The sequence below is a fragment of the Rhinatrema bivittatum genome, chromosome 3, assembly GCF_901001135.1.
Source record: "Rhinatrema bivittatum chromosome 3, aRhiBiv1.1, whole genome shotgun sequence".
Taxonomy (NCBI): Eukaryota; Metazoa; Chordata; class Amphibia; order Gymnophiona; family Rhinatrematidae; genus Rhinatrema; species Rhinatrema bivittatum.
Window position 1 is genome coordinate 487,240,027 of NC_042617.1, and position 23,499 is coordinate 487,263,525.

The 23,499-nt window shown below is 47.6% G+C and overlaps 1 protein-coding gene across 3 annotated transcripts in view; it reads right to left on the reverse strand.

Annotated features, from left to right (window-relative positions):
- Window positions 1-3,511: 3,511 nt before the first annotated feature.
- Window positions 3,512-23,499, reverse strand: part of SLC25A27 (solute carrier family 25 member 27) — a 156,919-nt gene continuing 136,931 nt past the window's right edge. For all 3 annotated transcript variants that reach the window (XM_029596063.1, XM_029596062.1, XM_029596060.1), the window contains one exon: window positions 3,512-4,287. In XM_029596063.1, coding sequence (XP_029451923.1) covers window positions 4,216-4,287 — 72 coding nt within the window. In that variant the 3' untranslated portion in view covers window positions 3,512-4,215. The remainder of the gene's footprint in view (window positions 4,288-23,499) is intronic.

Here is a 23,499-nt window from a genome sequence, read left to right on the forward strand (position 1 = left end):
GCCTTTGTGTGTGTATGTGTGTGTGAGAGAGAGAGAGGAAAGGAAAATATAGGGGAATGAGAAGAAACAAAGAGTGACCCTGGACAAAGAATTAGGAAAAATCTAACTGCGGGGAAAGTGGAAAAAAGAGACAGGGACCAACTATCCTTCTGATAGGGGCGGATTTTCAGAGCCCTGCTCGCCTAAATCCGCCCAAAACCGGGCGGATTTAGGTGAGCAGGGCCCTGCGCGCCGGTAAGCCTATTTTACATAGGCCTACCGGCGCGCGCAGAGCCCCGGGACTCGCTAAGTCCCGGGGTTTTCGGAGGGGGCGTGTCGGGGGGCGTGTCGGGGGCGGGCCCGAACCGCGCGGTGTTTTCGGGGCGTGTCGGGAGCGTTCCGGGGGCGGGCCCGGGGGCATGGCCGCGTCCTCCGGACCCGCCCCCAGGTCGCGGCCCGGCGCGCAGGAGGCCCGCTGACGCGCGGGGATTTACGCCTCCCTCTGGGAGGCGTAAATCCCCCGACAAAGGTAAGGGGGGGGCTTAGACAGGGCCGGGTGGGTGGGTTAGGTAGGGGAAGGGAGGGGAAGGTGAGGGGAGGGCAAAGGAAAGTTCCCTCCGAGGCCGCTCCGATTTCGGAGCGGCCTTGGAGGGAATGGGGGTAGGCTGCGCGGCTCGGCGCGCGCCGGCTATACGAAATCGATAGCCTTGCGCGCGCCGATCCAGGTTTTTAGCAGATACGCGCGGCTCCGCGCGTATCTACTAAAATCCAGCGTACTTTTGTTTGCGCCTGGAGCGCAAACAAAAGTAGGCTATTCGCGCTCCTTTTAAAATCCGCCCCATAGTGAATAGTTGTTCATAGTTTTGATTGTTGAAGTTATCACGCTGTGTACTGTTTACAGAGAATTTGCAGGGATTGGGTTCAGAGGGTGGGTAGCTGGTTTAATTTTTGTAATTTCGTCAGTTTTAAGTTTTGATCCTGTGTCAAAAGTGCTCCATTTTGCTTGCTCATGTTTTCTTCCTGTTTATTTGCTTGCCCGTGTTTTTTCTTCCTGTTCTTTTGTTGGTAAACAGATGGAGAATTGTGTTTTTAACCTATTGATTTTGTCTAGCAATGAGGTGGCATATTCATTGCAGGAGTTCTTTGTAAAGTTGTGGTTATTTGTGATTGATGAAAATGGGTCCTTGATTAGGTTTTTGACTGTTTCGAATAGTAGGTTTGATTTTAATATTACACCATGAATCTGTTTAACATAATAGCCTTTTGTTTGCTTTATTGATATGTTCATGGTAATTTGTTAAGGATTTGTATTTTTCTAGAGATTCTGTAGATTGGCATTTCCCCCATAACATTTCAGATTTTCTAAGGGTTTGTTTGGTATCTTAGCTCTTCATTATACCAGAGTTTCTTCATTTTAGAGGTGTTGCATTCATTTTGGAAAGTTTTTCTCTGGACTGGGCACAGGTTATCGACTATCTCATTGATGATTTTTTCCCCAGAAGTCAAAAGCTGAGGAGGCATTATCATACTTAAGATCAGTTATCTTATTTTTAATACTCTTCAAGTATTTTCGGATCTATCTTTTTTCTGTATGTGAATGATCGATTAATATGCAAGATTAATTTGTGTGTTTAGGAGGGATATATCTGCTTTTATTAGTTGGTGATCAGACCAAAGTAGTATGTGGTGGGATGTATTGATTTTGCAGTTCTTGTGGTTGGCGAATATTAGGTCAAGGATGTGACTTGCTTTATGAGTGGGATTAGTTATAAATTGTGACCAGCCCATTGCTTCCATCGTATCTAGGAAGATTTCATTTGCAGTATTTTTTAGTATGCTGTTGACATGTAGGTTAAAGTCCCCAACAATTATTGTGGATTCAGGAGATGGAACTGCTTTTGTGAAAATGTCCATTAATGGTGAGCAGTCTTTTTGGAGTGTTCCAGGAGGGCAATAGTACCTATATTTAATTGGGTTGATTTTAATATTGCCACCTCGTTGGGGGGGGGGTTAATCTCTACTTTGTAAGGTTTAAGTTTTAGTTCTTTTTTACTGATTATTAAAATATCCCCACCTTTACGTTTGTGTTTGAGGAAGTGAAAGATATCTTAATTGGGGTTATCAATTTGATTTAAGAGAATGTTATCGCTGTCTTTCAGCTATGCTTCAGTGATGCTGAAGATGGTAGGTTTTTATTCTTCAAGTAGATTATCAATGGGATTTTCTTAGTCAGTGATTAGACATTTAGTAAAAGAGAGTCAGCATTAGGGCAAGGCGAGGTTGTATGAGAGTTGTTACTTATCTTGGGGTAGATCAGCTTTATGCTGTTTTTTTTTGCTTGTAATGGGAGGTTCTGTGGAGATTGCCATATATTCCTTGTCCTGTTATGGATTCAGTGGGGTAGGTTGGTTCCAGTGTTATTGCTGTTTGGAATGGGCTTGGCTCCATTTATGTAGATTGTTATTGGCCTTATTTTAGTAATTATTTAGGAGTTAGTTCAGGCTCCTTGAGGTAGATGGGGGAGTGGGTTAGCACTTCTGTAGGTTTCTTCCTGTCTGTACTTCTGTATGCTAATTGTTGTATAAAATGATGTAGGCACGCATTTCGGGCACGCACAAAGGGGCAAGCTCTTTTGTCTTGCTCCTTCATGCGTGCACCTCTGGCGTGGCTGCCAGGCTCTTGCATCCACTTTGATGGTGGTGGGCGGGCCTAGGGGCAGTCGGAGTATGGGTGCCAACCTGCTGGCGCCAGTCTTCCTTCCCTCCCTCACCTGCTAGGAGAAGAAGCGCCTCTAACCGCAGCCTCCTGCCCGCACTGTTGGAGTTGGGGCCGCAGTCTCCCAGCGTGGCTGCTGGGCTCTTGCATCTCCCAGCATGGCTGCTGGGCTCTTGCGTCCTTGTTGGTGATGGTGGGTGGGCCTAGGGGCAGTTGGAGTATGGGTGCCAGCCTGCTGGCGCTGGAGTCTTCCTTCCTTCCCTCATCTGCTGGGATGAACCTCATCAGGCCCCATGGCTTTGTCCACTTTCAGTTTTCCTAGCTCCTCCCATACATTCTCTTCTGTAAACGGAGTTTAGTCTGCTCCACCCCCATCCACAGTCTTGTTAACTAGTGACGGTCCTTCTCAACCATCGCTAGTTAACAAGACTGGTTAACATGATGAGAATATGGGAGTTTTTCAAGCAATGGTGAATGAGATATTCCGGGACCTCCTTTATTTGTATGTCATTATATATTTGGACTACATCCTCATATTCTCCAAGATACAGGACCAGCATCGAAGACATGTACGACAGGTCTTATGATGCTTTTGGGAACACCAGCTTTACGCCAAACTGGAAAAATGCTCCTTTGACCAGGACAAATTGCCCTTGCCTAGGGTACATTATTTCTCGGACAGGATTACATATGGATCCTGATAAATTAACGGCTATTTGAGACTGGCCACAGCTGGTGGGGCTGAAAGCCCTACAATGGTTCTTGGGCTTTGCCATCTATTATTACTAATCATACAATTATAAAAGATTGTTTGGAAAATGTATTTTTTATTTAAAATCATAACATGTATAATTTAAAAAAATGATTTAACATTTTTACAAAAGTGCTCTTCTACTGTTTTAACAGCATTATTAATTTATTTGAAATCAGTGGTTACTGCCAGTACTATAAAAACATTGTGAACATATTTGATATGGATGACTATTCTCATATTCACAAATGAGTCTTATTACAAAGAACATTTTCTGAAGTCTGTATTTTTATCAGTTTTCACATTTCAGACATATGCTCTCTGATGCAGCATCTTAGGATTATTAAAAAAAATTGCATTTGGGTCTTTATTTCCTTTATGAGACTTCACTGGCAGTATAAAGCTTTTTCCATAATAACAGAGGCAGCTATGCAGTACCATCTGGCTAATATTAAGTCATGAGTATAATATCATAATTTCTTAAAGATATCTTTTTCAAATGGGTACTGAGATCAACACTAGATATGAATTCTCAATGGAACTAAATTGCACAATAATATCCCATAATCTCAGTTCAAAGCATCATTACAGTCTATTTTACTTTCAAATTCCAGTGCATTTTCTTAACATTACAAAACCCATTTTTGATTCTAAAAATGCTTGGTTTTACAAAATGAAGTTATGTGTTCAGAGTGTATTGTTATGAAGGGACCCGCTCAGAGTAGTGTAAAAATTCTTCTCAAACTGGATATGCTATACATTTTAGAACCTTAAAAAGAACTAACTCCGGAAATCCTTCGAATTTGTTCATAAGTAAGCCAGAATACCAAGGACCATGGAGCCTGTAAATTCAACCAAAGAAGAAAGTGAGTACAAAAGTACATCAAATTATTTAATGCCAAGCAGATTGTGTATTACAATGAATATAAATATTTCTAGCAGTCAACTCTATATGAGTCCATTAGGCTAGGGGTCCCCAAACCATAGCCCATGAAACACAATTTTCTGGCCCACCATACTTTTCCTTTTTGTGGTCAGATCTGGCCCACTGCAGTGGTAGCAGTAAAGTTGATGGGGTTTCCTAAGCCCCACCAGCAGAACCAGAAGACGATGAAAGAAAGGCTGGTGGGTGTTCCCAGGTCCAGTGGTACCAGAAGAAGGTATGCGCAATGACGGAAGCAGGTGCTGGTGAGGAGGCCTGGCCCTGCCAGTGACATCAGAGCTATGCTGCTGGAAGCTAATGCTGGTCGGGAGGCCAGGCCCCACTAGGAATACTACAGCCGCTTACTGAAAGCAGGTGCTGGCAGGGAGGCCAAGCCCCAAAAGTAATACTGGAGCCATAATGCTAGGTGAAAGGTCAGGTTTTGCCAGCTGAGCTACAGCACTGGAAGCAAACTCTATTGAGGAAGCCAGGCCCCTTCAATGACAGAAGAGCCACAGCACTGGAAGATAACGATGAGTGGGGATCAGAGTAGGGGAAGGGAAGTGAATGAGGAGAAAGGAGGAGTACTAGAAGGAAGAGAGATATTAAGGAGGAAGGTGAAAATTGAATGAATGAATGAATGAATGAATGAAAGAAAGGAAGGGGATGGAGTGAGGGAAGGGAGGAAGGTGGGTTAAGGTGAGGGAGGGGATGGGTTATTTTACAATTCTAGGCAATTTACAATAAATCTATATAGTCAAATAAGCAACAATGGTAAATAAAAACAGCAAAAATTAAAATAAAAGGACATATAAACTTATCTAATAGATCTAATAGAGAGGTATTTAAATGGTAAAACTGATAAGCCTGCATAAATAAATAGGCCTTTAGCATCTTCCTAAAATCAATTGACTGGTTCTATTTTTAACTGTTTAGATAATGCATTCAACAATTTTGGTCACTGAATACAAAAAAGACGATCCCTAGACTCTTCTAGACAAATGCATTTAAAAGAAGGAACATTTAGGTTCAATTGGAATCTTGACTGGAGTGTTCTGTTTGGGCAATACATCTTAAGAGCAGTATTCATACTATGAGGTGCAATGCCTTTTATTCCTTTGTATACTATCATTAAAACTCTAAATTTAATCCGCCAGGCCATAGGAAGCCAATGATGTTTTAACAGATATGGAGTAATGTGAAAATAAGATGGAATTTGCTCTATTATGCTCATGGCAGAATTTTATGCATGTTGTAAAGCTAAAATGACATTTTTTGGAATCCCAAATAAAGAGCACTACAATATCAATGATGGACAAGGCTATTGAGTGAATCAGCATTTTTAAGTCAGAAACATCCAAAAAGAGTTGATTTCTTCTAAGTATCCATAGTTTAAAGAATGAGGTTTGTTCTACCTTTTTTATCTGAGGATGAAGTGTTAGCTTGGTATCCATTTAAAACCCAGATTTTTCACTTTATCACTAATAGTAATTGATGTCCCATCAATGTCTAAATTCCTTGGAAAATCCCATGTGGGATATCTTGCAAAGTACAAAATTACTGTTTTTGACATATTCAAGACAAGTTTGTTCTTTGTCAACCACTGATTCAAATACTTTAAGCAAACAGAAAGTTTCTGCAGGGCTTTGTCTTTGGTCCCACTCATGGGTACAAAGAACTATATATCGTCAGCGAAAATTCGATACCCAATCTCCAGATTAGCGAGGGCATGACTAATGGGGGCTAAACAGATAGGGGTAGATTTTCAGAGCCCTGCTCGCCTAAATCCGCCCAAAACCGGGCGGATTTAGGCGAGCAGGGCCCTGCGCGCCGGGAAGCCTATTCTACATAGGCCTCCCGGCGCGCGCAGAGCCCCGGGACTCGCGTAAGTCCCGGGGTTCTCGGAGGGGGGCGTGTCGGGGGCGTGTCGGGGGGCGGGCCCGGTCGGCGCGGCGTTCCGGGGGCGTGTCGGCAGCGTTTTGGGGGCGGGTACGGGGCGTGGCTACGGCCCGGGGGCGTGACCGCGCCCTCCGTACCCGCCCCCAGGTCGCGGCCCGGCGCGCAGCAGGCCCGCTGGCGCGCGGGGATTTACGTCTCCCTCCGGGAGGCGTAAATCCCCCGACAAAGGTAAGGGGGGGGTGTAGACAGGGCCGGGCGGGTGGGTTAGGTAGGGGAAGGGAGGGGAAGGTGAGGGGAGGGCAAAGGAAAGTTCCCTCCAAGGCCGCTCCGATTTCGGAGCGGCCTTGGAGGGAACGGGGGGAGGCAGCGCGGCTCGGCGCGCGCAGGCTATACAAAATCGATAGCCTTGCGCGCGCCGATCCAGGATTTTAGTGGATACGCGCGGCTCCGCGCGTATCTACTAAAATCCAGCGTACTTTTGTTTGCGCCTGGAGCGCAAACAAAAGTAGGCTGTTCGCGCTCGTCTGAAAATCTACCCCATAGTAAATAAAATTGCTTATAGAGAGGATCCGTGAGGAACACCCATTTTCAATTTGAAGGAACTAGAGATTTCACCTGAAGATACCACCCTATAGCTGCAATTTTCAACAAAAGACAAACCATTTTAAAACTACATCACCTAATCCAATTTCTCTTAAACATTATAGCATAATTTTATGATCAATTATGTCAAATGCTGCTGATAAATCAAGGAGGACCAGAAAAAATTCAGTGCCTCAGTCAAATCCATGTCTGAAGGTTGAGAAAGAAGGAAGTGATTGAGAGGGGAGAGCAAGAGTGAAGATGGGGAGGGGAATCAGAAGAAATGGGATGAGGTGAAAGGGAGGTGAAAGACATAAGGGAGTGATGCAATGATAGTGAAGTGATGAAGGGGAAGAAGTGAGAAGGATGGGGTGGGAAGGAAGTGAAAGAGGGAGGAGTGTGTGAAAGGGAGAGAATGCTACATATACATTATATACATATATATACACATATACATACAGGCCTACAGCATAGGGCAGATGACAATGATCTACAGATATTGAGTCATATTACCTCTATCAGATTATGCCATACAACAATCAACCATTTTGTAAATCAGCAGTGGAGGGCTACAAGCAACTGAGGATTGCACCTGCCCAATGAAGACTTGTGGATGGGGTAAGACATGGTCTGGAGAGCTGGGGGGACTCCGGGGGATCAAGCACTTTCTCAAAGGACAAACAAGATGATATTCCTTACACATGTGTGACATCCTCAAATGGAACCCCAAAGCGGAAAACGTCAAAGTTTCTAAAACTTTCAGTAGGCACACTGAGCATGCCCAGCATACCCTATACCACCTGTCCACACGGGGTCCCTCTCCAGTCTCTCTTTCTGCAAAGCTGTAAGCTTTGCGGTGTAAGTGAGCTCATTTTTGGCTGTTTTTGGCCTTCTGGAAAACTTTTCCTTTCTTGCGGGTTTTGCGGTTTTTTTTCCATGTTATTCCGTTAGCAGGTCCCTCTCAGTACCTTCCCATAGTGCTCCTAGTCAGGGATTTCGGCAGTTCTGATGCCCGCTGACATCATTTTCAGTTTGTGCCTCTTTTGTTTTGTCCAACATGGCCATGTCCGGGTTTCTGCAATACACTCTGTGCCCGAAGACCATGCCTGGAGCAATGTATGATGTCCAGGGTTGCCACTTATGTGCCCAGATGATCCCCAAGGGACGTCTGCTTCGTGCCAACAAGATGGAAAAGCTCTTCAGGTCAAAGAAATCCAAACCATCGGCATCGAAGGACCAAGGAGCTGCACACATGGACACAGAGCCATCGACATTGACGATTCCGTCAGCGGATAAGGGTGCTAGAGACCGACCACTGTCGATCTCCTCCGGGCCGAGCATCAAGGGAAGCCAAAGAAGCATCAGCACCGGTCTCCATCAATGCACCGGTTCATGCTGTGATGCCCCCGAAGCGATCTTGTGGTGAGGAGTGCCAGTACTCCATTGGTACTGGGGGTCCATGACAGTCTCCACCGGTCCTGATGCCAGTCACTAATCCACCTCAAGGGTCCAAAGAAGATCTGGCCACCCCTCCTTCCTCCCAGTCGGTGTTGGCATTGGCAATGTTTGAGGAGGAGCTGGAGTGCAGAGTCCAGCTAGTGGTGGAGTGGGCGTTGCAGAGTTTCAGTCCTTTGGCACAGACAGCACCAGACCCTGTGCCACCCGTCCTTGTACCGCTTCTGGAGAAGCTCAAAGTGCTCATAGGTATGTTACTGACCCAGCTGGCGACAGTTCTCATGGAACCGAGGCCTCCCCCTACTAACACATTGGTCGTTGCCGATTCCTTCAAGGAGGAAGTTCCACCGAAGCCGACAGAGATGCCAAGGCCTGCAGTTCCCCCATCCAGTTTTACTGATGCCTGCACCATCCCCTGTAGCTTATAGTGAGGATGAGGACCCCTATGACCCCTGGTGGGGGGAGGGGTGATGCTTCGGAGTCCTCCTTCAAGGGCTCCATAGGTCTCCCATCAGACCCTTCTCCTCCAGAAGAGCGAAGGAAGTCTCCATACGAGGACTTGACCTTCGCACGCTTCATGAGGGTGATGACAGAAGCCATCTCATTTCAGTTGTTAACGGAGGAGAATGCCAGGAATGAAATGCTTGAGATTCTCCAGTTCATGGAGCCTCCTAAGGAGATTGTGGCGGTCCTGGTGCACGAGATCTTTAAGGAACTGCTGCTGAGGATATGGGAACATCCCCTCACAGTGCCTCCTGCTAATAAGAAGGTGGATGGAATTTACCTCATCCAAAAGGCTGCTGGATTCGATAAGCATCAGCTGCCCCACCAGTCTGTGGTGATAGAATCTGCCCTCAAGAGGGCCAAGCGTTCTTGGACTCATTCCTTGGTGCCCACGGAGAAGGACTTCAGAGTGATGGACGCTCTTGGGAGGAAGGTATTTCAAGGCACCATGTTCATTACCTGCATTGCTGCCTACCACCTCTAAATGAGCTAGTACTCGCAGAACATCTGGAAGCAAGAGCAGGAGGTGGCCAAGCAGCTGCCTCAACAGCAGCTTGTACCCTCAAGTTGTTCCTGAATATACCCAGATCAGTCCAGACAAGCAGGATGTACCAAAGCCCTTTTACACTGGGCAGGAACCCGAAAGACCCGCTCGAAGAACACTCTCTCCAAAAGGGGGCCGCCTCCGGGGCCCGCACATACAAACGGTAATACTTGGTAAAAGTGTGCAATGAAGACCACACAGCGGCTCTACAGATCTCTTGGGGAGACACCTGCTGACACTCAGCCCAGGACGGCGCCTGAGCTTGAGTCGAATGTGCTCTAAGACCCACTGGAACCGCTCTTCCTTTTGATATATAAGCTGCAGAGATCATCTCTTTCAGCCAATGAGACAAAGAAGCCTTAGACGCCTTTTCGCCCTTTTTTTGCTCCCCCAAACAGGACGAACAAATGATCAGAACGACAAAAAGTGCTACTGACTTTCAAGTAACATAATACCACCCTTCTCACATCCAAAAGGTGAATTCCATGTCCCATTGAGGGATCTAGAGCCTAATCCAGAAACCCGGGCAACTCCACTGATTGGTTTACATGAAAAACCGACACCGTATCGGACGATATTCGGATAAACGATATCCGCAGAAACAGACACGGCACGAAAGCACCTGCAATTCCGAAATCCTTCTAGCCGAACAGATAGCTACCAAAAAGACCGTCTTCAGAGTCAGGATCTTCAAAGATACCTGATTCAGAGGCTCAAATGGCTCCTCGCAAAGGACCCGTAGTACAAGATTAAGATTCCATTCCAGACAAATGCGACACAGAGGTGGACGGAGATGTTTGACTCCTCGTAGAACACGCACCACATCCGGATGGGATGCCAAGGCCTTCCCCTGGACTCTCCCTCTGAGACAACCCAAAGCGGAAACCTGGACATGAAGGGAACTATGGGCTAATCCTTTGGATAAACCCACCTGCAAAAAAGACAAAATATGGGACATCAACACCTGAAGAGGGTACAATCCCTGTTGTCCACACCATGTCTCAAACACCTTCCATACCCTGGAATAGGCTAAAGAGGTAGCAGGGCATCTCACTTGGAGCAGCGTGGTAATTACTGGTTCCGAATACCCCCTCATGCGCAATCGCCTCCTCTCAAAAGCCAGGCCGCGAGACAAAAACGATCCTCCTGATTGGAAAATATAGGACCCTGATGCAAGAGATCCGGTAAATGGGTCAGGCGTAGCAGTCTGTCCACTGCCAGCCACACCAGTTCCACGAACCATGGACAGCAAGGTCATTCCGGAACTACCAGAATCACTGACCCCGCGTGGCCCTCTGCACGCCTGAGTACCTTTGTTATCAGCGGCCATGGAGGAAAGACATACAGGAGGATTCCGGTCGGCCACGGACATACGAGGGCATCGAGCCCCACCGCTCTGGACTCCCTCCAGTGGCTGAAGAACCTTTGCGTCGTTATTAAGACTTGTTGCCATGAGATCGAACCGCGGGGTTCCCCACCGTTTGCAGGGAAGCTCCCAGGCCCTCTGAGAGAATTCCCACTCCCCCGGATCCAACTGCTGCCAGCTGAGGTAATCTGCCTGCGACATGGGAGGCGGCGATTCCTTCGAGATGAAGCTCTGCCCACTCAAACAGCAGCTGAGCCTCCTGCGCTACCGTGGGACTCTTGGTTCCCCCCTGGCAGTTGTTGTAAGCCACCGTGGTCGAATTGTCCAAAAAACTCACACCATCCGATCACGGACCAAGGATAGAAACTGTTCCAGAGCTCGGCGCACCGATCTCGTCTCCAGGCGATTGATGGACCATGTCTGTTCTGACGTCGACCAAAAGCCCTGAGCAGACCTGTCCAGACAAACTGTCCCCAGCCCCGAAGACTTGCATCCGTGGTGACCACCACTCACTACGGGACCTCGAGAGGCATCCCCTTCTCCAGATTGTTCCACGTCATCCACCAGGCCAGACTGGCCCTGGCCGATTCCATCAGAGCCAGGGGCAGGAAATATTGTTGAGAAGATTTCCAATGGGACAACAAGGCTCTCTGCAGAGGCCTCAAATGGGCAAACGCCCAGGGCACCAGTTCCAATGTGGACGCCATCGAGCCCAGGACTTGTAAGTAATCCCAGACCTTTGGCACCTGTAGACGAAGCAGACGCGCTATCTGCCCTGAATTTTGTGCACCCTGTCATCTGTAAGAAACACTCTGCTCCGCTGGATGTTGAAACGGGCTCCCAAGTATTCGAGGGAACGGGAGGGGACCAGATGGCTCTTCTGCACATTGATAACCCAGCCTAGAGATTCCAGGAGCAACCTAACTCGGTCCACGGACCACACACATTCCTCTAGTGACTTCGCCTGTATTAGCCAATCGTCCAAGTATGGGTGCACCAGCAATCCCTCCTGTCGCAGCGCCGCCGCCACTAGCACCATCACCTTTGTAAAAGTCCGCGGGGCAATGGCCAGCCTGAAAGGCAGTGCTTGAAACTGATAGTGCTGTCCCAGAACCATGAATCTGAGAAATTTCTGGTGCTCCTGATGGATGGGGATATGCAAATAAGCCTCGGTGAGATCCAGAGACGCCAAAAACTCTCCTCCCCGTACCGCCGCAATTACGGTGTGCAACGTCTCCATCCGAAAACATGGTACCTTCAAACTCTGGTTGATTTTCTTCAGGTCTAGGATAGAACATAAGAACATAAGAAATTGCCATGCTGGGTCAGACCAAGGGTCCATCAAGCCCAGCATCCCGCCTCCAACAGAGGCCAAACCAGGCCACAAGAACCTGGAAATTACCCAAACACCAAGAAGATCCCATACCACTGATGCAATCAACAGCAGTGGCCATTCCCTAAGCAAACTTGACCAACAGCCACTAATTGACTTCTCCTCCAAGAACCCATCCAAACATTTTTTTAACCCAGCCACACTAACCGCACTAACTACAACCTCCGGCAACAAACTCCAGAGCTTAATTATGCACCAAGTGAAAAAGAATTTTATCCATGTCTTCCTTCTTGGGCACCATGAAATAGATGGAATATCTGCCTTGTCCCTGCTCAGACACTGGCACCGGTACAACCGCCTCCAGACTTAACAACTGCTGAAGCGTTTCTTGGACCGCTGCCCGCTTACTTCAGGAAAGACAACGTGACTCCAGAAAGACAGACTGCAATGGGCGAGAAAATTCTAAGGCATAGCCATTTCTCACCATGCTCAACACCCACCATTCGGAAGTGATCTTGGTCCACTCCCCGTAGAACCGGGTCAGCCTCCCCTGATTACCAGAGGCAAGGAGTGGACCCGTCGGATCTCATTGTGAGGACTTATTGCCACCCGCACCCTGGGTGGATCTGCCTCTAGATGACCTTCCAGCCCCTCGAAAGGACTGTTGCCTATGCGAGGACTTGTCTTGAGGCTGAGGCCCCCCGAGGGCCTCGTCTGAAGAAAACATCTGGACTCCCGAAAGCGAGGCCGAGAAGAGAAAGGTTTCCGGCCAGACTTTCAATCCTCTGGCAGCCTATTGCCTTTTGTCTCTCCCAGCAACTTCATCACATGAGCGACGTCCTCACCAAACAGCAGATGCCACTGGCATCCCGCTCCGTGAATGCCACAGAGGCATTCACGGAGCGGGATGCCAGTGGCCAGTGGTTGGTGTTCCACCTTCACGGAGCGAAAGAATGGAGGGCTGCCATCTCCAAATTAAAAAAACAAAAAAAACAAAAAACAGGGATGGGTTCATGGGCTATAGGTATTACCAATTATTAGGCTTATTCAATTACCAATTATTAGGCTTTTCAATATTTGATGATAGTTAATGTGACTTTCAAGGCATACTTCACTTTCAATGCATATCCAGCATAGTTCCCTGCTTCAACGGCAGGGGAGAAGAAAAACTAATACTTCACGCATATCCAGCCTTGCTCTCTGCTTCAACGGCAGAGAGCTATGCTGCCGCTTACCCAACTAATCAAACTTAATATTTCACTTGGAAGCAGCTCCATCACTGCTCTCTACATTAATGGTGGGGGTGAAAGGGAAATAGAACCTAAGGTTACTAAGAGCCAAGAGAAACAGATAAGTATGAGGAAAAAAGAAGTGTGAAGCTTGCTGGGCAGACTGGATAGACCGATTGGTCTTCTTCTGCCGTCATTTCTATGTTTCTATGTTTCCCCTGAAAGCGCAGATTACAGAGCTGCGATTTTGATGACAGATCCGCTGACCAGTTGCGTAGCCACAAGTGTCGTCTGGACACCACCACCGACACCATAGCACGGGCCATGGTTCTCACCAGGTCATGCAAGGCATCCATGCCATAGGCAAACCTTTGCCTCCAGGCGGGCCTGCCTGGACTGGGGAAAGAGTCCCGGAGGCCGACTGGTCCTGTGGCTTCTGGATCCAACACAAACAGTCCCGTTGCATCAGACTTGCACATACCGCCGCCCGCAGGCCGAGCCCCAGGACATCAAAAGCTCGCTTGAGATGCACTTCCAACTTCCTATCCTGAACATCCTTCAGAGCGGAAGCTCCAGCCACCAGAATAGTGGTCTTCTTAGTGACTGCCGAAGCTGCCGCATCCACCTTCGGGACCTTGAGAACGTCCAGATGGTGCTGCAGAAGCGGACAAAGCTTGGACATCGCTTTGCCAACTCGCAGACCCGAGTCGGGGGAATCCCACTCTCGGTTGATCAATTTCTGGATTTTCTTTGGAATTGGGAAAGTGCTGGAGGGTCTCCGTAGGCCGTCCAGAACCGGATTAACCCCTTCAGCATCTGAATCCTCCAGGGTGAGCTTAATCCCCAGCTCCTCCAACACCTGAGGTATAAGCAGACGAAGCTCCTCTCTTGAAAAGCCGGATCACCTACGGATCATCGCCCTCAGCCTCAGGACCCTCTAAGGTCCCCTGTTCAGTTTTAGAGTCCCCTGGGTCCAGAGGGCAACCCCCCAATCGGGTCCCCATCCTGATAGGCCTCCGAGGAGACCTCATTCTCCTGTTTTAACTCGTCCGAATCTTCCGAGTCCGATTCCAATCATGCTAGCCATCCCTCGGGAGGCAGAGTTTGCGGGCCCACAGAACCTTTAGGGGGGACCTTCCCCCCCTTTGCCGAACCCGTCAGGCCTTCTGTGACACCGCACTTACCTGCCTGCCTAGCCAGGAAGGCCTCGTGCAGTAAAAGTACGAATTTGGGTAAACAACTCCCCCCCCCCCCCCCCGGGCCCCCAAAGAGCGCTTGGGGCTGCTAGGCCCCGAGACATCCGGACCTTTTTCCCCAGGTCGAACCATGGGAGACAGGAGTGGTGGGGACCCCCCGGATAAGCCCCCCTATCCAGCTCCGCTTCTCGGCCATAGCCACTCCCTCCTGTGATCCCAGCGCTACCGCTGTGGTCCACGAATGCCTCCGCGGCTTTGCTTGCCTTTCAGACCCCCCCCAGCACACTCCGTACAGAGAAGGTGGTCATTCAGGCCGACCAACGGGTTACCACAGGCCCTGCAGGTCTCTCTGAGCTGCTTGTCTGTCATAACAAGCACCAAGAAATAAAGCAAGACAAAATAAAAATCCAAACAGGCAATCCTATGCTTGAAGTGCTTCCACGCGGCCTGGATCGCGAGGGGGGGGGGTGCACCACGCGGCAGCTGTCAAATCCTAAAGAGGGCGCACTGCCCCAAGAAATTCCTGCCGGCGTGGTGAACAGGCCGCTGCTGCAACTGAAAACCACGCGGCTCGTTCGGGAGTACAGCCAGCCCCCACCAGAGTGAATCTGCCCCGACCAGGACCCCCCTCCTCTGAATCATCCCCCGATCCGCCCACTTACTGCCCGGCCTCCCCGACTATCTCGCCGAGGATTTCAGCCTGCTAGGCCGCACAGCCTGCCGCATGCTTCTGCTGTTGCATTCAGCCTGCTGGGCCACACAGCCTGCTCACATGCGGCTGCTGTTGCAAAAGCAGACAGCTGTAGGTGACTTTTTTTTTTTTTTACAACAAAGATTTAAAGGCCCAGACACACAGGAAAGCACAAAAATAAAAGTAAGGGTACTTCCCTGTACTGGGCAGGCAGAGGGGCTTCGGGCCCACCGAGGGAACCAGACCACTGGCGGTCAGTGGTCGAGGGCTGAAGCTGGCCAGGGGCATCCAACCCCCCGTTCGCCCGGCTCAACCCGAGGGACGACCCTTCTGCAGGAGCCTGTCATCTCGGGGAGCAATTTTCCTTAAAATATCCAGTCAGTCAGTACTGCAGGGTTAGCACCTCTACCATCTGCTGGAGGTAGAGAAATACTGAGGGACTACAGGTGGCATTCTCGTATATGTGGCAGTGCTCAAAAAGTTTTGTTCTCTACCTCCATCTGCTGGTAGGGATGAATAAAACCCGCTTGTCTGGACTAATCTGGTATGTTCAGAAACCTACAATGTATTTGAGACTGAATTTAGAGTCTCTGCAGCGGGAATCAGCATCCACAGAATGGCATGGCTATGGGCCTCGGATCTCCAACCAGAGCTACAGGAACAACTCACCGATATGCCTTGTACTGGGGAGAATATCTTCAGAAACAGGGTGGGAGACAGGGTGAGGGACGCTGTGGCCCAACTCCGGGACCACCATGAAACCCTCCAATAACTCTGCCAGCACTTCGGACCCATCCTCTTCTAGGAGGCCGGTGAGACAGGGACCAAGGAAGTACTATTCTCCATTCCCTCGTTCCTGTCAACATCATCAGAGCTCCCGTGGCTGTCTCAGGCAGCAGAGAGCCTCCTAAGCCCCAGCTGAAACCTTAGTCAACTCCAGGGATGGGGTTTTGACTGGGTCGAAAGGAGCACAGGCCATTCGCCCATACCCGGGACATTGAACCCTCTGAGGGTCGTCTGCTGTTCTTTGCAAACCAGTGGCCCAATATAACCTCAGACCAATGGGTTCTTTCTATCGTCCATCAAGGGTATCAATTGAACCTATTGGATGTCCCACTAAATTGCCCTCCTTGCCTGTTTTTGGGATTCGTAGCGCATCAGGAGGTACTGCTAGTGGAGCTCTCCTCCCTCTTAACAGCCACAGCGCTCAAGCCTGTTCCACCAGGGCAAAGAGGGCAGGGATTCTACTCCAGGTACTTACTGATTCCAAAGAGAACAGGTGAACTCTGTCCCATCCTAGACCTAAGGGTCTTGAACAAGTTTATAAAAGAAAAGTTCAAGATGGTTTCCCTGGGCACCTTGATCCCCCTTTTACATCCCCATCCAACATACGTCACCTATAGCATGCCAGAATTGCAACATACACCTTTAAGGAATTAAGAGCCAAACCCTTGGAAAGCCTTCCTGTAAAAAATCCAGATCACTTCCTTTCCGGAGCAGCAATCCTCCACACATTCTCCAAAATTGCACATAAGCATGAATCAGAAAACTCTCTAGCCTTTACAACAGTAGCCATCACAGCTTAAGAAAATCCTCTCTTTACTACAGTATATATGCCATTTCAAGGGTCAAGCTGTAAGACAAAATCGATCTAGATCTTTGAGTTAAACTGGATCCTGTGACAGCATCTACCTGTGGGACAGAAGCCCCAAGCATCTTCAGTGCATCAAGAGTATAAGATCTGCATATCAAGGATGCTGTGGCCAATCTGGAGCTATTAGAATCACTGGACCTGGATGTTCCGAGCTCTTCCAAAGCACTCTCCCTGTCATGTATCAAGGAGAAAGGTGTATAGGACTGCTTTTGTCGGTCAGGACTGGATCAGAACATTGATTCCGGTTGACAGATTATCCCACTTCCAGGAGAAAAAATGTTGTACTTTTGTATTCTTGATGGTCATCAAGAATATGAAACTAAGCTTATTATAGCTTAGCCTTTGAAAGCCCAGGTACTCTAGACACTCTCAAATTCAGAAATTTCAGAAGTCTCCAACAAGAAGCTTTCCTGTAAGGGAAGCTTAGCATTATCATAATAACATAGTAATGACAGCAGAAAAGGATCAAATGATCCAACCAGTCTGCCCAGCAAGCTTCTTACAGTAGTATCTGCTGCACTATGTAGGTTACCCCCATGTTTCTCTTTTATTGGATGATTAGCCTTCTTGAAAATTCAGACAGTGCTGCTTGACGTGCATTGCTTATGGACTTGGCCATTGAAGCAGTTCTGTGCTTTTTCCCTTATGTCTGCGTATCAGTACCCCAGACCGTAAAAGTCATGGCCTGTGTTGGTTATCGTCTGAGTCTAATTCTTCTTCCCCCATTCCCCGTTATCAAAGGGAAAAGCGATGATGCAGTTGCATCAAAGTTATCAAGGCTTATTAGTTAAGGGTAGTAATACCATGCTTTCTGTTAAGGGTAGTAATTGCTGTTCTATTCAGGTTACCCCCATGCTTATCAGTTCCCCAGACTGTAAAAATCAAGGCCCTCATTGGTTGCTGTCTGAATCCAATCCCCCTTTTCCCCCTGCCTTTGAAGCAGAGAGCAATGTTGCAGTTGCATTGTCTAACCAGGCCTCATTTCTCAGCATGGGATATGCTTGCCTACTATATGCTGGAGACAGAGAATACAGGCAAGCTGAGTTCAGCACAGATGCTTATAAGGGGTGACATTGGCAAACCTATAGATGTTTGTCTCCATCTGCTAGTTGGTGAGCATTAGATATTCATCTCGACTGGTCTGACTGGATGAAGAGGAAACAATTTATTTATTTAAAATATTTATATGCCACATACTCCAAATTTCTAAGCAGTTTACAATAAAAACATTCATAGATACAGTAAAACTACACATGGCACAATGACAAACCTGACTGTTAATTACTCAGTTATTTGTGTCCTTGCAAATGTGTTACAGGAACATTTAATATTTCTACAAGTTCCCTGCTGTTTCAAGATGGCATGTTAGAGAAGCACTCAGCCTTTCTTAGTCAATCTTTGCTGTTTTATAGCAATGTTTCAAAAACACTTAACCTATCATATTATTTACACATTCCATCAAACCACGGCTGAACAAACAGTATCCAAATAGGCAATAAAACTGAGGGTATTGGTTGTAGTGCTGCCCTCCTGCCAGCAGGGGCCCTCAGTAGGTCATGTTCTTGCTACTCAGTCCTCGAAGCTCCTATGGCTTGGAGGTCCTGCTGGCAGCTATGCTGCAGTAAGATTCAGCACTGCCCCCCCCCCCCCCTGCCAATATAAGCCTGCCTCCTCACGTTGCTCCCTGCCTCACCTTGGGTCTTCTTAGCTCTAATTGTGGCCTTTGGTTTCCTAGTCTCTGCCTTATCATTGCTTAACTGTTGGCCCCATTATTGTGCCTCCTCTCTGTGCTGTGCCCTTGCTTGTCTTTTATTTCTTCTTGGTTGTTTGAGGCCTGAGTTTTGGCCCTCTGTTCTTTTGCCTTGTTTAGCCTTGGTTTGAGTCCTGTCCCGTTTGTCCATTTACTTATCTATTCTGTGGTGCACCCCTGTCTTTGCGTGTTTGTTTGTGTGCACCAATCCTGTTTGTCCCAGCAGCTACTTCTGCCTTAGTGGTTAACTTCTCGTTCCTGGTGCACCTCCAGTATATGACCTGCTGGCCATCGGAACCTGAGGACTCAATCCGAGGGGGAGGCAGTTGGTCAAGCAGAAAATTATGTCCTTTACAGCCTGTTACGGGCTCCAGCCCACAACTGTCCACTCTACATCCAGCCAGCTTGGCCCTGACAAAATCACCCCTGCAACATTTTTAGTTAACAGGGGGATACCAGGTATGTGTATAAATGCAAAAAAAGATATGTAAAATACATTACCATTTAAACGTGTGCATGCAAGAGCATGTGAAAACTGTTAAATGTAATGATAGAAAATAAATAAAGGCAAAACATTTTAGTGAGGAATGGGAAAGGCAATTTTCAAAAGCCATTTACCTGGATAAACAGGTTGAAAACTGCCCACCTTGTATGCAGGTAATACTAGGCATATTTTTCCACAACACACATACCCTTATCTGCATTCTTGTGGCCAGAGCCGTAGCTAGTCTACGGCCAACATGGCCATGGCCATAGGCACCATAGATCCAGATGCACCACTGTTCTCACACAGTGTTAGGGGAAAGCTGCCTTTCCTCATCCTGATACAGCCTAGACAGAGGTCTGCCACCAGGGGGAGAAGAAAATGAAGTGTGTCTGCTCTTGGTGTCCCCTCTCCCCTCAGGGCTGACCTTGAAAAGAGAATGGGAAAATGGAGACAAAAATACCCAATGCTGGCTCGCAGCAGAGGTGGGCTGCACAGGATCCCAGCCCTCTGCAGCATGGAGTAGTGTGGTCTACAGGTCATGAGAGGAATAACTAGCATTCCTAGCCAGTCAGGAGCAGGAAATGAAGGGCGCATGCTGGCTTGAAGAAGACACCTTAGCCTTCCTGCCACCTCAAAGGCAATTAGTGCAGGGCAGCCCACAAGGCCACAAGAAGCATCAAGCTGTGTCCCAAGCACTCACGAGTAGCGCAGCCCGAGGCCAAACGAAGAATAATTATCTTCCCCTGGCAGTCAGGCACAGGAAGAGGAGCACTGCCCACCACTAGAAGATGCAGCATTAGCCTTCACTTAGGAGCAGAAGCAGCGTGGCCCTGACACTAGAAAGAGAAGTCTGGTGGACCCTGGGACTGAAGGAAGAGGCTGCTGCCGCTTCTGTTGCTCCTTCTGCTTCCAGAGGGAGAAACAGGTGAAAGCAAATGTGGGTTGTGATTGAGCATGGCAGAGAGGGTATGTATGGCTATAATTGAGATGGCAGAGAGTGTGTATGTGGGTGTGACTGAGCATGTCACAGAGTATATGAATTTGTGTGTTTGACCGCCAGGACCAAGCTTGAACCAGCGAGAAACACTGGCGACAGAATGGACGGAGCACGACACTTGCCCGCATCCAGCAGTGATCTTCAACCCCATTTATGGGGTATATGGATGGTTTAAGGACATTGTATTAGACTATGGAAATTTATTTATTTCCTGCTATTCTGTTTAATGTAAACTGGTATGATTTACATCGGATGTAAGAATGTCGGTATATAAAAATTTAAAATAAATAAATAAATGTTTGAGGATAAGAGAGCAAGGGGAGGTAGGGGGAGTGGGAGGAGCAGAGGGTCAGGGGGGAGGGAAGGGGGCGGGGGTAATATAAAGTTGGGGGGAAAATCAGCTACTTCAGGGAGGTTTCGATTTGGTTATGATATCTATCTGGGAGGATGAACAGATCAGAGTCAATGTATGCACGCAGAAAAATACCTTTAGTGCCACATTTGAGGTACCTGTCAGAGGTTGGGGAGAGGAAGTTCTACTGGGAGCGCCCAAGGTGAACTTTGAGGGGCTGGAATTTGAATTGGGTGGAAGCGCCCCCCCCCCCCTGTTGTGGATTCCAGGATACTGGTATTTAATGTAGAGAGACTCCATTATGGGAGACATAACTAGAATTGTTTCCTGGAACGTTAATGGCCTGGGGTCCCCTGTCAAATGCTATAAGGTATTACAACAACTGAAAAAATGCAACCCGATGGTGGCATGTATACAAGAGACACACCTTTCAGCTAGTGAGTCAAAAACTAAAGAAGAATTGGGTTGGAGCATTGCCATTTTTCCCCAGCCAAGGGTAAGAAAGGGGAAGTGGCGATTTAATTCATAAATCTGCTCCTTTTAATGTCTCTGATACGATAAGTGATGAGGAGGGCAGAATGGTAATGGTTATTAGTAAGCTGAACGGCAGGGAAGTCACGATATGCTGCCTCTATGCTCCAAATATTTATTTGCACATTTTTTATACTAATGTGCTCACCCAGCTAGTGTCACATGCCAAGAGGTATGTCATCATTGCGGGGGACTTTAATTGTATCCATGATCCCCAAATAGATAAATCTCTGCCAGGGCAATATAGTCGGAGTGGAGAGGGGAAGGGAGTGTCCTTCTTGTGTTCAGAATTTTCTTTAATAGATGCCTGGCGCACACTTCACCCCACAGAGCGAGAATATACCCACATTTCTAGGGCCAATGGCTCAATGTCAAGGATAGATTACATACTGGTGCCTACTGATGGCTTTCATGCCTTACATAAAGCAATCATAGGCCCTCAAGTCATATCTGACCACGCGATTATATGGGTGGAGTTGAGATTTCAAGTGAAAGAACCAAGGGAAAGATTTTGGAGATTTTCGGGCCAGTTAAGGTAGGACCCAGAATTTCTCAGCTTCTTACAGAAACGATGGGACGAATACCAGGCCCATAATTATCAACATCTCTCCAACCCCCAATTATATTGGGAGGCAGCTAAAGCTGTACTTAGAGGAGAGGTTATATCATTTATAGTGGCCTGTACCAGAAGACTCAATAGCAATATTCTTGATCTGGAAGCGAAATTGGGAAAACCTAAACAGCAACTGATAGCCCAACCCTCCACCCCACATCAAAGGCATACTTCAGTGTCTTAAGTGACTTTAACTATCTCTTACATCAAAGGGCCCAACGGGCTTTTCAGGCTTCAGAAAATACCTTTTTCCGATTCAGCAACAAGGCGGGTAAACGCTTGACCAATCTGGTTAGGGCACACTGGGGGAAAACTTTTATTCCCTCCATGAAAAACACGACAGGGCAGACTGTTACATCTCGTAAGGGGATATGTGAGGTTTTCCGAATCTTTTATGACACTCTGTATACAGATGATGTCCGGGGAGGCCCCAAAGAAGAGGAATATTTCTTTGCAGATCTATCCATGTCTACCCTCTCGGAAAATCAACGCTTGTTCTTAAATAGACCCATAATGCCCCTAAAAGTTGAACATACCATTGCTACTAGCAAGGCGGGCAAAGCCCCAGGGCCTGATGGCTTCTCTTTTGATTTTTACAAAATGTTAAAAAGCCACTTAACCGCCCCTCTCACTTCCTTCTACATGGATGCAATCAGCACCCAGAGTCATCCTGCACACTTTAACACGGCCTATATTACTGTTCTCCCTAAAGCAGGGAAAGACCCCTTGTTACCAGCGTCATATCGGCCCATTACCCTTTTAAATTGTGATCTCAAGATATTAGCCAAAATCCTAGCAGTTAGGCTCAGCACAGTGTTACCACACCTCATATCGGAACATCAAGTGGGGTTTGTTCGCAATAGACCCACATGCTCCCATATCATAAAATTGCTCACAGCTATGTCTGCTTCCCTATACCACAGATCTCCTGCATTGGCGATAGGCTTTGATTCGGAAAAAGCCTTTGATAGGGTGTCCTGGCCTTATCTCTTTTCTGTTTTACAAAGATATGGGATATGGGGTAATTTGCTGACGTATGTCTCTCTCCTATATAAGGCCCGGATCTCCCATATAATTGCCAATGGTTTCAAATCCGATGGAGTCCATGTTAGATGGGGTGTCCGGCAGGGATGCCCTCTATCCCCTTACGATACATATTAGCTATTGACCCTTTATTATGGAAAATTGCCCAAACCCCGAATATTGTTGGCTTTGGGGAGGAACCTCAGACATTCAAGATTGCAGCCTTCGCTGATGATATTCTCATTTTTCTTATGAAACCTCAGATGTCTCTGGGTCCTCTCCTCGTCATTCAGGCTAAATATGGCAATTTTGCAGGTCTCCGCATAAACCAAGACAAATCAGAAGCTTTGGACGTGGGGGGCCGGGTAAGAGACTCCTGGCAGGGACCCTTTCCCTTAAAATTGGTTGAAAAATCGATGAAATACCTGGGTATTATGATACCCAGCATGATGGAGGAGCTCTACAGAGTCAATATAGATCCCTTGGTGCAATCCACAGCTCTCCTTCTTAAAAAATGGCAGGGTCTCCCCCTCCCCCTTACCGGCAGGCTCCAGTTATTTAAAATGATATTACCAAAATGGTTATATGTGATGCAAATGGCTCCCTTGTGGCTAACCTATAAGGATTGTAGGGCAGTGAACACCTTACTTCGAAAATTTATATGGAACGGAAAAAAGGCACGGATAGCGCTACATATCTTAATGCAACCGGCAGCCAAAGGGGGTTTTAAATTGTCCCAATCTGCGTACTTACAACATGGCATGTTTATTGAGACATGTGAGGGATTTGTTAACAGATTCTTCATACTACACGCCAACGTCTGTGTTAAAAACATGGTTGCATATTCCTTGTCTAAACCCGCTGGTTCAAATCCCACGTAACAATTTCCTGTGCCATGTGCTCACTCAGCCTCTCATAATTGCATG